Raw genomic sequence first — 15,987 nt, 5'->3', positions numbered from 1 at the left:
CGTCTCTGATAATCTACAACAACAGGAAGTTGCCCTGCAGGCCACTGAGGGAAAGGACATAACATATATAAACATAGAATTGTGAGTTTCCTGTATGATTGTTTCAAATGTGCAGTTTCATTTGTCTAAACTTTGCAAAGGCAAGAAGTGAATTCACAGAAACAGACATAACTCTACATCTTGTTGGCGAGTGGTCAGATCTCATCATTTGTTCTAATGCGATTGCGTTTAAGACTTCTAGTTATATTTAGACACTTATCAATTTACAGCAAGACTTCCAAATATGCCAAACATACCCAGTTTTGTTTTTGTTTAAGAGTTTTCTATACAGAAGGCCATGACCAACCTGAGGCTTTTTTGGCATTATTATAAAAATGGAAGTCCCGCCATCTTATGGTTTAACTACCTATTGTCATACAAAGAATACAAAACATGAGGCAGATACTTTCAGCAACTGAGCTCAAATAACCTTTTCCAGCTACTACTGGACTGACTGCAACTACCGTATAAGGGGTATGGGTCACTGGGTTAACACATTCGATTTGACATGCATTGGGTTGACCACTGAAGGTCAATGTGGCTTAAGTTGACACATAATATAGGTTGACATGGCTAATGTCGACACATTTGGAAGGTCAACACAACCATTAGGTCGACAGTGAAAATGAGTTTTTGTCCCAAATGTCATCATTGTCAAAATGTACTGCTGCGCTCGCCATGCTTCGGGACATGGTGGCTTGCTACGCTCGACACACTAATTTTTTCTCCCTACATGCACTAGTGGATGGTAGGGCGTGAAATACTGCCTGTCAGCACATGTCGGCAAAAAATAAAAAATGCATTAAAAACTCATTTTGACTGCTGACCTAGCCATTGTCCTTACTGCAGTATTATGCTGCCCACACCTGGCAACATTTGTTGGGGAGAAAGCTGTACATGCATCCATGGCTACATATCCAAACTGCCACATATAGTACATTAAGATCATGGAGAGAAGAAGTCAGCAATGTAATAATGTACAGTAGTGCACGCCGTAAACTCTTACCATCTGTGTTCCCACACTTAATGCTAGTGCAACCACCAATCTCCTCTGCCTTGTAAAAGGCCCATTCAGAGTATTCTCAGCCAGGACTAGGGCAGAGAGAACATCCAAGCGCTGCTCACTGTACTTCTTGTCAGAAATGACTCTCTTCTGCATTAATGAAACATAAAAGCAATGTTAATTCACAATATGGGAGAGGATAAACTAACCAGATAGCCATGGGCCATACAGTGAGTACTAAAACAAATAAATAACATAATTCTAAAGTTGGTGGGGATGGCCTTGCTAGACCAGTGGTTCTCAACCTCGGTCCTCAGGACCCCGCTAACAGTTCATGGTTTACAGGTCACCCGGCAGGTGCACAGGTGCACTCATTCACCTACACATTTTAAAAGATCCACAGGTGGGGCTAATTACTTCACTTGTGATTCTGTGAGGAGACCTGGAAAACGTGAACTGTTTGGGGGGTCCTGAGGACCGAGGTTGAGGACCACTGTGCTAAACAATTATCACACATAACCATTAGAATGCAAAAAGATCTGCCTGCCTATGACAATTTTTATGGGGTTGACCTAGACACTTTCAACCTATTAAACCACACATGTGCAACAGCTCCTCCTAAATACTGTAGGTGGGAGCCCTGCCTGTTTCATTAGTCCTGTGCCCCACAATATCTGATAGCAGCCGTGGTAGTGACCATTGTTGTATGCTAGTATGTAAACAGGGCAGCGCCACTATCATCAGGAAGCAATGCTCTTGTTTGTGCACAAGGTGCATTCAGGCATTCCCCATCACACGCACAGAAAACATTAGCAACTTGGTGTAAATGAGCCATTAAGAGATCAACAGCAATTGGGGATCTGGGTTGGAACGCACTAGGTCGAGAGTCAACCACTATTGGTCAACATGCATTAGGTTGACACGAGTTTCATGACTTTACTTAGTTATATTTTACTATCCATGTGGACTATGATTGGAAACATTGTGGGTCCATGTGATCAAATATAATATTGACACAGGAAAACTCAAATGTCAACCTGTGTGTCCACCATTTCCATGTCCACCAAATTAAAATTAACCCTATGAACCTTACTCAAGCAGAAGGAGCTGAGGCTTTAAAAGACAAAGAAACATTTTGCACGGCTCCTTTGCTTTTAAATAATTTTACCTTTGCAACAGCAATGGCAGCAAGAGCTTGATACTGTAGGTGCTGAGTGATATGAGACACTGAATCCGCAACCATCATACTTCGTCTGTGGAAAGTGTGCTCTATAGCCTGGAGGAAAAAAACATTACTTTCAGTTTCAATTAGCAGCAAGCTGCATACTTTGCCTGCACATCATAAGCAGAACTTGGACAGTTTACGTGTAGCTGACTACTATGTTTTTGGAAGGGACTGAACTTCCACCATCATTTGAACACGCCTGTTGCGGTGGTGTCGAGCTGTCCAACCCGGGACACACCTTTGTTATCCATACAATTGCAAACCACAACTTCCTCCTTTGCTGAGAACATTGTCAACCCATTCCTTTTTGTTCCTGTATGGTTGGGTAATTTATATGGTTTGCATTTTGTTTTTAATAAAATACTTTTTCCCCATCTGTCCTATGGGCAATTTATTATACATCCTTTTTTAGCAAATATGGCTCTCATGGATACCGCTTTCTTCGTCTAAAGTTTACCTTCTAAGACTGGCGTTCAGTCTTAATACGTGGTACTTTCAGGCAGCCACTTTTTTGCTTTATTGGGCAATTATTGATATCTTCTCAATCACGGTTTCACTTTTTAGTGTAATAGTAGTAACCCATATTAACTAATCTGCTGGATAATTGTTATTATTGTTATCAGGGTCAAGTTGTGACATCGGGACAATATTCCCAAATGGTAACGTATCACAGTGCAAGTTTGGCATAACATCCAATTTTGTACCTTCAACAATATTAGAAGTGTCCTCACAAACCAATAACACCAAAACATTTACTTTTTTACTTTGATAACGATATTACAGTAAATTATTATAAACTAAAATGGACTATCATGGAAAGGGAAATAAAGACTGTACCTTGAGAAGTTCTACAAGTCTACACAATGATTTCACTGAAGTTTTGGTCATAGGTTTCTGCATAGACATATACAGGTTCATAGTCGTTTTGATGATGTTGCTAAGGCCACAGGCATAAAGAAAACCCTGAAAGATATAGAAGCACATATAGAAATGTTGAATCAGAATAGAAAACTAATGATTATGTTTTATGGTAACTTTGGAGGAACAATCACCCAAAATATCAGGCCAAGGTCCAAGTACAACAGACTGTCTCAAACCTGAATTTGGAACAATCTAAGATACTGTGGGGTAGATGTATGAAGCAGTGAAAATGGAGGAGAAGTGAGCAAGAGGAGAAGTGGCCCATGGCAACCAATCAGCTGCTCTGTATAATTTTATGCAAATTATAGATGTCACTTCAGTGCCAATTGGTTGCCATGGTCCACTTCTCCTCTGGATCACTTCTCCCTCATCACTGCTTCATACATCTAACCTTGAGGGGCAAATGTATTAAGCCTGGTGAAGTGGTAAAGTGGAAGGTGATAACGCAGTAGCCAATGAGCTCCTTGCTGTCAAACCCAGCCTGTATCATGGCAGTTAAGAGCTGACTGGCTGCTACATGATCACAGCCACTTTATCACTTCTCCAGGCTTAATAAATCTGCCCCAGATTTTGAAACTTTGTCACTTTAACATAATGAGTGGTATTCAATGCCCTGATGGTGAGCCAATGGCACAAAGAAGTGCAGATAGCTTGCATCCAGGGTATTCAACGAATCTGGTTCACTTGCCGTTTGCCTCCTTGTCTGTTCCCTGAGGCGATGTGGTAATGGCGAATGTGGCCATTAAAATAGTGAGGCTCATCACAAAATGCGTCGGACTTGCTACATTTGTGTTGAACCTCGTCTGTCTCTGAAGGCAGTGATTCGGCCCTTACATTGAATATAGTGAGGGGGTTTGACAGCGAGGATGGCTTATTTTCACGAAAGGCTATCCTCGCCATACAAACCCTCTTGCCGGCAGCATTGAATATCGCTCAAAGCCATGTTAAATTAGATCCTTATAATATCATGCTTTAAGCTAAGCGATTACATTTTTTTTTTAAATTACCTGTACAAATATGTTACATCTGTTGGTCAGGTCATCAGCAAATTTTTCAGTTTTCTGCTCTCTGGACAAAATGGATTCCATCTTCATCATCCAAGCACTCACAAGTACATAATAGGACTGGACATCTCTTGGAGAAACAGAAATCAATGAATGAGTGGCGGGAGCAGTGCTAAGATCATTAGCCCCTAAATTCTTGGAATTATTTTGTAATTAAACTGCATGAAGCAATTGTTATACTCTATGCACAGGTGGTAAAAAAAGGGGACCTTGAAACATAAAAAGAAAAACTCTCATCACACGCAATAAAAATAAAAAAATAAAAATCAAGAAAAAAACACTTCTAAAGATTCTTATTAACAGATTAACTAGGACAACAATTTATTCATTCCATTGTCTGTTGAATAAAACCTGATGCCTTAGTGCATGCTTTCCCAACCACGGTCCTCAAGGCACACCAACAGTGCAGGTTTTAGTGATATCCAGGCTTCAGCACAGATGGTTTAATCAGTATCCCTCAGGTACTAATTAAGTCACCTGTGCTCAAGCCTGGATATCTACAAAACCTGCACTGTTGGTGTGCCTTGAGGACCGTGGTTGGGAAAGCCTGCCTTAGTGCTTCCATGCCAGTCATCTTCAAAATGGGAACAGGCAGCTAACCATGACTCCCACTACCAGTTATCAAAGCTGAATTATTTTATTAGCAGTTCTTGTGTGAAGGCCACAATCAAAAGTAAATAGTGAACACAAGAAAAATATTTCTAAGTACTAAGTATAACTAAATGAAGCCTCTGTAAGACATCACCCATCAGGGTAGTATTGTCAAAATGTGCTCCTCTCACGGCTTTTCAGGATTTCTTTAACCATGCACAGGTGGCTTAATCCACCTGTTTTCAACAGGCAGAAATCCAGAAAACACGAGCTGCTGGGATTGTGTGAGGACCGACTATAGTTAAGGAATGAATTAACTAGAACTTCATTCTGGACAACCATGAAAATTATATTACAATAAATGATATCAAGAAAAATATGGGAATTGCTTTGGTAAGAGAGCAAAAGTATAGGCAGAGTACAGTAATAGCTAGCATTGTTGCACAGGGGTTTGTGGTAATGAAATGGACCCACTTGGTTAGGGACTGAGCCTTTGTTTGTAGATAGCTTTCCCTCTGCGTCTTAATGGAATGTAAACTCTTCCGGTCCATTAATTTAGCAGCAGCTGGAACCTTCTGGATTAGAAAACTATCAGCATACCAAATTACATTGGCTGTTAAAGTGATTGCTGGAACCTAGAAAGACAAATTGAGAATATATCCATATAAGTAAATGCAAATTCTGTGTGCCCATTTGCGTCGCAGAGCACTGGAAAAGAACAGAAGTAGAGCAGGGAAATGGGCATTGTAGGGAAGAGGGGATATCCGTGCCCTGCCTCCTAGTGGTGAAACAGCATCATCTGTGTTCTTCTACTGCTAAAGGGGAAGGTTACATCTAGTTTCTCAATATAAAATGAAATATACAAAGCCAATTATATTTAAGCTATGATATATCTGGTGCTCTTGGTGGCTTCATAAAATGTGCACATTAGTCAGTCCTTCACTATAAAAAGTAACCAAAACCTATTTGCATTTAAAGGCAAAAACCTATAACTTAACAGTCTTGCAGCAGAAAATATTGTTGAGGTGTTTTTTGGCATGGCAGGAAGCCTGCTTAATATGTTATTGAATATACATTTTACATGCACATTGATAGTTTTGAGGTTTCACTTTTTTTGTGCATTTTATATGGGTGTTCCGTCCTTACACAAACTCTACTGGGAGAGAACACAAATGCTATGGCAGGTGAAATAGTTACATTTGTATTGAATAAATATTAAACCAAAGAATTGTTGACACTTTTATTAAACACAAGATGATGTTTATTCATGATGACCGATAAAATTAAAAAACTTTTGCTTCAATTAACTGTGCATAGCAGCATTTATGTTGATGGAAAGAAGCTAACATATCATGTATCAAAAAACTAAACATATATTGTACCTTTTTACACATATCTAGGAGAGATTTGTATAACTTCTTGTCCACTGTACGAAATATCTGAAAGTAAAGGACAAACAATCCACAGAGCCCCACATATCTCTCTCGCTGATCAATTTCAGAGGCTTCTCCTGCAGATAGAAATATTTAATTAATATAAACCTTACAACAGAAGCCAAGAAATCACATTACTTTTGCGACAAAAACTTACCAAGTTTAACTTCAACATTAGAAAATATTGTGCGAATGTTATGTGCAAACTCTTCCGCAAATGTCCCATTCTTGGAGACCGACACACCGCCATTGGTAGAGTCAAACTGTTGTTCAACACAGCCCTGTGAAACACGCATCAACAACAAGTATCATGTACAGGTAAAAAAAAAAAAAAAAAACACGCAACAGGAGATTCCATTTCTTCAAGAGCATTGACGTTGCACTGATTCTAGAATGAGAGTAGAAACTATAGATACATGTAAGAGTTCTAGAGACTGACAAATTATTCTCAGTGGTAGACTTATAAGGGGCAATGTAATAGCCTGTGAGATGAGACATCTTCCCAATGCCAGCTAGTCTGCCCAATTTTTTACAGCACCAACTTGGTTCTGCTTTTTAAATTATTGGTGCTTTAAAGCATCAGCCAGACTTGCCCAAAATCACCCCCATACTCTCCATAACAAGTCTGTGCAATCACACCATGTTTACTCAATCAAGTTCCGTCATCATACCTGAAATAGCATGCCATCAAGTAATTGGCTTTCCAGTTTTAAAAGCAGCTTCTCAAAGGGTTTCAATTTGTCCTCTTGAATCCCAAATTTCCCCGGATTATGATGTACGGATTTTAATAGTCTTAGGAACAAGAACAGAGAGAACCAATTGACATGCACAGCTTTAAACAACAACCACAACATGTGCTACAACTACGTGCAACTTATCCGCAAAGACAGTTGTAGCATATTCAGCGACCAATACAAAAACATCCTACTGCATATCTGTCCAATGCTACATTTTCTAAGCTGAAAGTTGCCCGCATAAGGCAAAGAATGCTCTACCACAGGCGACTAATGGACATTTTTACTTGTTCCTTTACATGGCAAAGAACAGGGAAAGGTTTCCTCCCCGGGGGTGGAGCGTGGATGGCAAATACACAGAGATCTCACAGTGTATGGCCACTATCTGCAGTGTACGCGGCTGCCAGATGAAATTCCTGCTGGAGTGCCACTTTATTTGTACGTTGCTTATGCCCAATATAAGCAATGTTCTGTCATGATGTTCACCTGTGCTTATCTCACATAGCTCCAATATTGGTTATCTTTCTGTGAACACCTATAGATGGAGTCAAGTTGATCTATCCGACCGGCAAGCCGGAGCTTTCTGTCTCAGTGCGCCATTCGCGAGAATAGGATATGTGCATGTGTGAGATTCTTGCGCACCCCATTCATGGCAATGGGACGCATGAGCCAGATAGATAAGCTTGGCTCCACCTGTATGTGCCACAGTTCCAACAGCAAGTCACAATCATTACCACAGTATAAAAAAAAAAAAAAAAGCACACGCCAACCTTCAGAAACTCGGAACTCTAACATCACTTAAATTGTATTGCATGAATGTTGTTCCATTCCTCCTTTGAACATGGATCCTTTATAATAATGTATCTATTCTGAAAGGCGATGCATTACTGTACATCAGTGGTGGCCAAACCTGTGAAAGATCTCCAAACAGTTCATGTATTCTTGTGGATCTATAGTACCAATGAATGCAGCAGGTTTGACAGTTAGTAATGACTACAGCTGTGCACCAGCTAGGTGATGTGGAAAACATGGACCGTTACTAGATCCCGAGGACCGGTTTGGCCAGCCCTGCTGTACATTAAATTAAAAAAAGTCACAAGGGTGGCTCTATTTGTGCTGCTAGAGTTACTAACATGTCCCATGTATAAGGCTACTGTTACCTGTGATTGTTGGGGGATCTAAGCAATCTGAGGGAACTCGGTCATCTAGAAGCACCCAGAAGACTTGTGCTACCCACTGGCCTAAAAGGTTTTTCAAGATAATGAGCATGACTGAGAATGCACAGACCACAGATAATCGTTCCACTGCAAAAAAAAGTTTAGTTTGTGTATATCTAATATGTAAATGTGCTGCGATGATCTTATAATAGAAGTCGCAGAGAGGACTTCTTCATTGAGTGATTGATAGTGAGGGACAGATTGGGGGAGATATAGTGAAAAGTACAGACATGTGAATCTTTTGTGGGCATGTTACTGCTTGCACCTGCAATCCCTCACGCAGTTCTAATGGCTTTTGTACTTCTTGTACTTCTTGGACTTCTGTGGATGCCGCATCTTTGTACGCAACCGCTGGGTATTGTGACACAGATCCAAACAGTGGAGATATGTGTATAGTTACACACAGCCACTGCTTACAAAAACATGCGTCTGGGAATAAATATGCTTACATCTCTGCATCAGGGCCTGTACGGCAAGCAGACAGCTATATGGGAGTGTGACATCAGCTCAAGCCCCGAGCAGCCTGTTTATGTCACACAGTTGTGGAAGGGTGAGAGTTACACACACTTGCACAGACTGGGAAAATCATTTGATGGTGACTGTGCTGCACATAGATGTGCAGGATCAGTGATCGATTAGAGCAGGCATGTCCAACGTTGGCCCTCCAGATGTTTTGAAACTACACATCTCTAGTTTTAGCATTCTCTAATAGCAAAACTGTGGCAAAGCATGCTGGGATGTGTAGTTTCACAACATCTGGAGGGCCAACGTTGGACATGACTGGATTAGAAAGTCATTTGTAGATTTGTACAGGGGACTTCACTCTCTCTGGGCAGCGACTATCTGATCGCAGACTTCTGCAAATTTGCACAGCAGCGATCAGGACTGAATCAGCCCAGTCTGTTTCTTGCTGGCAGATAAATAATAGCATGGGTTCAGGGATCAACAGTGCTCCAGGGAAGACTATGCTCATGGTCCCTTCAGGATAGAATGGAGTAGTAGGCTGTTGGCAGAGAGCTTGTGATATTTGTTTTGATTCCTGCCTGACACACACACATATATCTGTTTCTTTAAATAAAGTACACTTGCATTTTTCTATTTGTGTGTTCTGACATCACTGCCACAGCAGGTACTTACAGCCAGCACATAAGGGTGCTTTCGGGCTGACCATTTAGAACAGATGAAATAAAAGGACATAATTCAGTATTCCCACAATAGGTATGCAAGACAGAGCTTAATGAGAAACTGAAATTAGGAAGGAATTTATGAAATGTGCTTTAGTGCCGTTTTAAAACAAAAAGATTTGCCCAACCTTTTATACATGGTCCAGTGATCCTTCAGAGTAGCATGGTTTTCTATGATCTCATCGAGGGTCAGCAATACAGTCAGCAGCTCCCCCAGGTGCTTATACATAGTCTGGGGGAATACAAAAACAGCACTTTACACGTCAATGGATGCCATATAATTATTAAAAAAGAAAATTCCAAGAATAGTGCCACCAACACAACATAAGGACTTACAGGACTTTGATTGGACTACTTAGTATATGGCTCATTTGTTCTTTATTATTAATAGCAACTCATATACACAGAATGGGCATTATTTTATTATAATTTTTTCTTCAAACGTGTTTTTGTTGCAAAAATGGAATAAAATAAAGAGTATCATTGGACAACAATGGAATGGGAGTTATTTGAACCTAGATAGCACATGGGACTTAGTAGAAAGGGATGGATTCCTCCTCATGAAGGTTTCCCGCTCTAAAGGCCCCCATACACTAGGGCGACTTGTCCTTAGGACAAGTCGCCCCCGACTTCCCCCTGAGCTTCCCCGGCTGCTCCCCGGGGGAGCTTGATTAGATTGGCACTTGATGTGCCATTTTTTACATGTGATAAATCGTCTCGATTTATCACATGTAAAAAACCCGGGGAGCAGGGGGGGGGGGGGGGCTACAGAGCAGGGCTGCTAGTGGGAGCGGGGGGGGGGGGGGCTGGGGACGCTGCGGGGGACACAGGCGGCATAGAGCCGGGAGCTGTCAGTGATAGAAAAAAAAAGCCTATACAATGAATGGGCAGCCTGTGATTGGCTGAGCGCTCTCTCAGCCAATTGCTGACTGGCTGAGAGAGCGCTCAGCCAATCACAGGCCGCCCATTCATTGTATGGGCTTTTTTTTTTTTTATTCCGTACTGACAGCTCCCGCCGGCTCCCCCTGCCCGGCTCTATGCCGCCTGTGTCCCCCGCAGCGTCCCCAGCCCCCCCCTGCTCCCTCTACCGCCGCGCCGCCCCACTAGGTCCCAAGTCGGGTGGTCGGACGTGCAGCAGGTCCGACCACCCGACGCAGATCCGATGCGCACGGGACCGCGCATCGGATCTGAGGGGACATCAAAACTAGCCGATTTTGGTCCGATTTCGGCCAGATCCGACTGATCTGGCTGAAATCTGACCAAAATCGGCTAGTGTATGGGGGCCTTTAAGGTGCATAAACATAATTTTTATTCACTTGGAAAGGCACAATCACTCTCTAATGGACAAAACCATATGCACTGCAGGTGGGGCTGATGTAACATGTGCAGAGAGTTAGATTTGTGTGAGGGGTGTACTTCAAACTGATATCTATATTGCAGTGTAAAAATAAAGCAGCCAGTATTTACCCTGCACAGAAACAATTAAACACCCAAATCTGGCATGGCTTGGCTGAGAAAGTAGAAGGATGCAGGGGGCCTGAGCTCCGTATTAATCCTGTTATATATCCTGCCTGCGGGACTTTGGAGACTCCTGCCCTGCTCACCGTGATCCCTGGTGTTCCCCTGCTGCTGCCAGGCTGCTTGATATACTTATAGGCAGATTGGTGCAGGTGCGGCGAGACCCATTGGCCTGATTAGCACTGGCTCCGGTGCTCTTACGGCCGGCGTCATCTTGGGAGTTCTGTCCGGCGATACGCCTCTCCAGTGTTTATCCGCTGTGCCTTCTTAATGGACTGCTGGTTTGAGGTGCGCCACCATGACAGGTTATTGGGCCTGATTAATCCTGTCCACCCGACTCATCTACATGTGAGTTTGGACACCATCTTGGGAGCTTCAACCTGCGGCGCAGTTCTCAGGTGGCTGCCCTGCTATGTCCTCCTCTTATTACCCACTGCCCCACTGAACAGACATCCTGGGGATGGTGTAGCTAGACTGTCTGGACTGTGTCTAGTCTGGCCATTATTCGTCCACTGCATTTCACTGTGCAACTGAGGTCTACCTGGATGCTCATCGCTTGCTGGCATTGGAGAGACTATCCTTTATAATTGGTGAGTCTTGGCAGTGTGCTAGCCGCCGCCATCTTGTCACTACATTTCATTCTAGACATCATTCCTGAATCATGATGTCTGTATCTCTGCAGAACATACTTCAAGCCATTACTGCATCTATTCAGAGGCTTCTTCTTGCATTTGAACAAGTGGAGGCTCCATCTTTCTATCCTGTAACTCTGGTATACACTCAGCCTATACCGCCTCAACCTTTGGACTTCCAAAGGTGCCTTCTACTACATCAGTTATTACTTCTGCCTTTGGTACTGGAGACTTTTCTACAGTTGCAATGGGTAAACCTGGGCTCCAGCATTATACTCTTGGATACCTCACATGCCTGTGCATGCATCCCTGGATGGACTGGATGGTTTTTTACTTTTTGTTAAAACATCTTCAGCTCTACCTTGGGGGTATCGTGGTTCACAAAATACGATTTGTCATCTTCTTGCTATTGCAGGGGACATAGGCTTGGCCAGGTTGATAATTCCTTCTCCTCCATATTACTTCTTTGATACATTGGATTTAATTTCCTATTTGTTTTAATATAATTTGCTTCTATTTTTACTATCCCTCAAATTTCCTGCTATATTGCTTCTCTGTACAGTACACCAAACTTTCTTTGCCCCAGTAAGTCCATACTGGCGATATCCTTTAATTGGGACTCAAATAGGTCCCTGCCCCTGTTAGTCCATGTGTCTTCTATCCGTCTGTAATTGGGTGGGATGAGTGTATTAGTTAGTATAGTTAGTAGTTAATTGGTATCCAGAGTGGGGGGTTATGGGGAGGTTTGTTTTGGGGCTGCTTTGTTTGTTATTGTTAAAATCTTCAATTAAAAAAACAACAAAAAAAAAACACCCAAATCTAACTCTCTCTGCATCAGCCCCACCTGCATTGCATATGGTTTTGTCCATTAGAGAGCGATTGTGCCTTTCCGAGTGAATCAGAATAACCCCAATAATGATTTGGGAAACGATCCAATATGGTTAACAATTTCCTCAGAACTCCTGGAGAAACGATTTGGTGTCAAATAGTGAATGATTGTACCAACTATTACACATAAACGATCGATCTTTAACAATGGTGGAGTGGGAGCCAGTCCATCTGCTTTTACCAAAATCGTTCATTGGCCCTTATTCTGGTTTACTCGCAAAGGCAAATTCCGTCTCAAATGGACAAAACTATGTGCACTGCAGGTGGGGCAGATGTAACATGTGGAGAACACCGGCAACCAGCGAGATTGATGGTCACTGACCATCAACAGTGACGCGCACTGCTGTCGAAATAGCCCCTACACCAATGTAGGGGCATTTTCAAAGGACTTTGCCAAACTAAGCCAAGTCGCTTAGAAAATGCCTTAATATTGGCATGTGTGTAGGCCCCATAAGCTGGAACTTACTCAGCTAGCCATCGGTGGGAACAGGGCTTTGGTCTCAGTGCTGGGACTACAGCAACATGCAGCTCTCTTACACAGAGCGGTCTCCTGCATGTTGCTCCTTCAGACTGCATGGGAATACAATGCCGCATACAAGATGCATGGCATTTCTCTGAAATATTTTACCATTTAATTTGTCAGGTAAACTCTGTTTAAGCAGCTTCATTCCTAAAGCGATACATTGATGGATTTCAAAAACGATATAGTTAACCCTTTGAGTGCCAAGTGAATGTGTGAAAATTGGCAAGCATTCATATAATTCATCATAATGACCTATAATGTTTACCTTATACAGGAAATGTAATTTTTTTTATACAATGTTTTATTTGGATGTATATAACAAATGTGTGCAACGCTGGCAATTCGAGCCGATATTTTGTGCATCTCTCACAGAGATGTTGGCATTTTAGCAGATATTTTTTGCGCATCTCTCAAAGATGTTGGTACTCAAAGGGTTAATGGCCACATCCAGGAGGTCGTTGACGATATCCTCAGATTGAGCTGCATGTACAGATTACATTGCTAACGGTCCACGGGAGTGTTCTTTGCTAACTATACAGCGTCTATACACTAAAATGCGGTTATGACCGATCATTATCAAATTTTGTTGAAATTATCATCTAACGTGTATTCAGCTTAAGAGACCTGGGCACCGATGTACAAAGCAGTGAACAGAGTGGAGAACTGGGCCAGTGAACATGTAGCCCATACCAAATAATCAGCTTTGAGGTAGCATTTATCAAGTACATTCTATAACATGAAAAGGTAGGAGCTCCGCTGGTCCACTTCTCCAATGCTTAATACATCTTCCCCATGAAATTCCATGTCCAACACAGATCTCCATTAACAAAAGGATCTTTCACCTCTGAATTAATTCTTTAATACTGTTCTGGAGCTGATTTCGCTCCTTATTCTGGGATTTTAATGTGTTGCAAAAAAAAAACTATTTGTTTTGTGCAGAATATTTTATTATATTGTGACCGGCTATCCTTCCCTTTTCCTAAAGGTACTGCAGGGGCACTTAATCACTCCATAAACTTTGCAGACATAGAACATATGAAAAACACAACTAACTTAAGATTTTCCCTCAAGTACAGATGGGGCTGGCCTTAGCTTTGCAGGGCTGGCGTTTCTAACGCCAGCCCCGCCATCACTCCAGCCCCGCCAGGGGGCAACGGAGCCTTCCTCCGGTCTCCGACACCTCCCCCGCCGTCGCCCTTGCTGCCCCCCTAACCCTGAACATCTCCCTGAAGTGGAGACTGGCTGGGACGCGCCAGTTCAGTGAAACTTCTGCCACCAGCGCTCGCCAGCGGGGAGGGTCTGGCGAGCCCCGGCCAAGGATGGCAGGGGCTCCATCTGTATGTGAGTGTGATCAGGCTAAAGGTGCCAATACACGTCCCAAAACTGCCATATTTTTGCACATGCAATGCGATAAAAAGACAGTACAAAAAGTATGTGCAGCACATACTTTTTGTACTATGCGATGGGATTCCGCGGGAGCGCGCATCTCAAAGCACACATCGCATCGGCAGTATCGGGACGTGTATGGGCACATTTAGGTAGCCCTGCCCTGATCCTGGATGCTGCTATTTCCATGTTTGCACCTGGAATCAGAAGCACTGCAAAGTTCTCAATGTCCCTGGTTATTTCACAGCTTTGATGGTGCTTCATATGTGATTAGGTGCATGCACCAAAACAGAACACCTGTCTTTAATTCTTTTTGAAAGTGACCATAGTCAGGTCTGCTCCTAATAATTGCAGTGGTTCCAGTTGATAAGCCTACAGTGTCTAGGTCTACAGTCAATAGGTAGGCTACTATTGGTTGACTGGCAATAGGTCAACACTGACAAATTGTCAACATGAGTTTCTCATGATTTTACCTTTAAACCGACTTGTTCTTACCTTTCCATTCATGTCAGCATAGAGGGAGAATATAATTGTGGGATGAGTGAAGCGAGGCACCGCACCTAGTGTTCACGCCAGCTTTGTTTTGCAGGGCGCCGCACCCTGCCCGTTTTTTAAACTTGAAAATCCGCCCTGCCCTTTAAATTGATTTTATTGTGCGCCCTTCCGCCGGGTAGAGGGTTTAGCTGGAAAAGCTGATATGCTGTTCTCAGCCAAGGAGTTGAATGGCCTGTCAGCTGGAAGAGCGGACATGCTGCTCAACTCAGAACAGCGTGGCCGTGTGAGCCCTTCCAGCAGTCCGCTTCCCTCCCCCGCTGTCATTTCCTATTACATAGGCTGTCCTTGTATCTACTACTTCCGCTGCCGTCAGCAGTAATGATAGGCACCCCTGCTGTCGAGGTGATGACAGGGTCCACTGTCACTGACATTAATGTAGGGAGTCGGGACCCGCGGCAGCCGGCGCTAATGACGGGACCCGCTGCCATTGCCATTTGTGACAGGCACCCACTTCCGCCGGTGCTTATTACAGTTACCCTAATGGCGGGACCTGGCAGCTTGGGGGAGCTGGCAGTGTCTGCGGGGAGCACCGCCGCCGGGAAGCTGCTGCTATGATAGGCGGGAGCAGCCTGTCCTTCCCCATCACAGACATCAGCCAGCATAGCCAGAGGGCTTCTTCCCTCAAGTGGGTCAGTAGAGTGCCCTGGAGATTCAGCCCGGCCCTTACCTACAGCACCTCACATGGCCACACAGCAAGAGGGCTCAGCAAATCCCTGCTCAGAGGGGCATACAGGACTGCCGTGCATGAGAGAAGTTCTGTTATTGGCTGCCATTGCAAGACTTGTTGGTTTGCTGGCTTGTAAATACCAGGGACCATTGTGTTCTAATAAGCAATGCAATCAATGGAGGCAGAATTGTCTGCAGGGCTGGTGATGAAATGCTCTCCCACATTGGTGCAAATATCTGGTTGCCCCATATATATGGGGTGAGGTGGCTGCAGATGTCAATAATGTGCATGTTCCCTGACTAATGTCAGGCTAGTCAGAGTACATGTGCTGGGACTTGTAGTTGTATAGATACTTATATGGTGCTGCGGAAACTTTGTCACCTTACAAATAAAAAAGTCAATAATAA

General features: G+C 43.2%; 1 protein-coding gene across 1 annotated transcript in view; it reads right to left on the bottom strand.

The window, feature by feature from the left end:
* The window catches only part of WASHC4 (WASH complex subunit 4), a 59,137-nt gene that overhangs the window by 22,617 nt on the left and 20,533 nt on the right, over nucleotides 1–15,987 (bottom strand). The window contains exons 9-17 of the mRNA XM_083182289.1: nucleotides 9,540–9,643; nucleotides 6,948–7,068; nucleotides 6,434–6,557; nucleotides 6,226–6,353; nucleotides 5,318–5,478; nucleotides 4,196–4,322; nucleotides 3,105–3,230; nucleotides 2,211–2,318; nucleotides 1,046–1,192 (exon numbers count right to left, since the gene is read on the bottom strand). Coding sequence (XP_083038415.1) covers nucleotides 1,046–1,192; nucleotides 2,211–2,318; nucleotides 3,105–3,230; nucleotides 4,196–4,322; nucleotides 5,318–5,478; nucleotides 6,226–6,353; nucleotides 6,434–6,557; nucleotides 6,948–7,068; nucleotides 9,540–9,643 — 1,146 coding nt within the window. The remainder of the gene's footprint in view (nucleotides 1–1,045; nucleotides 1,193–2,210; nucleotides 2,319–3,104; nucleotides 3,231–4,195; nucleotides 4,323–5,317; nucleotides 5,479–6,225; nucleotides 6,354–6,433; nucleotides 6,558–6,947; nucleotides 7,069–9,539; nucleotides 9,644–15,987) is intronic.

Source organism: Crinia signifera, chromosome 4 (genome assembly GCF_055691185.1).
Source record: "Crinia signifera chromosome 4, ASM5569118v1, whole genome shotgun sequence".
NCBI classification, from domain to species: Eukaryota; Metazoa; Chordata; class Amphibia; order Anura; family Myobatrachidae; genus Crinia; species Crinia signifera.
The sequence above is the reverse complement of the archived record's forward strand: the minus strand, read 5'-3'. Positions and strand labels throughout refer to the sequence as shown.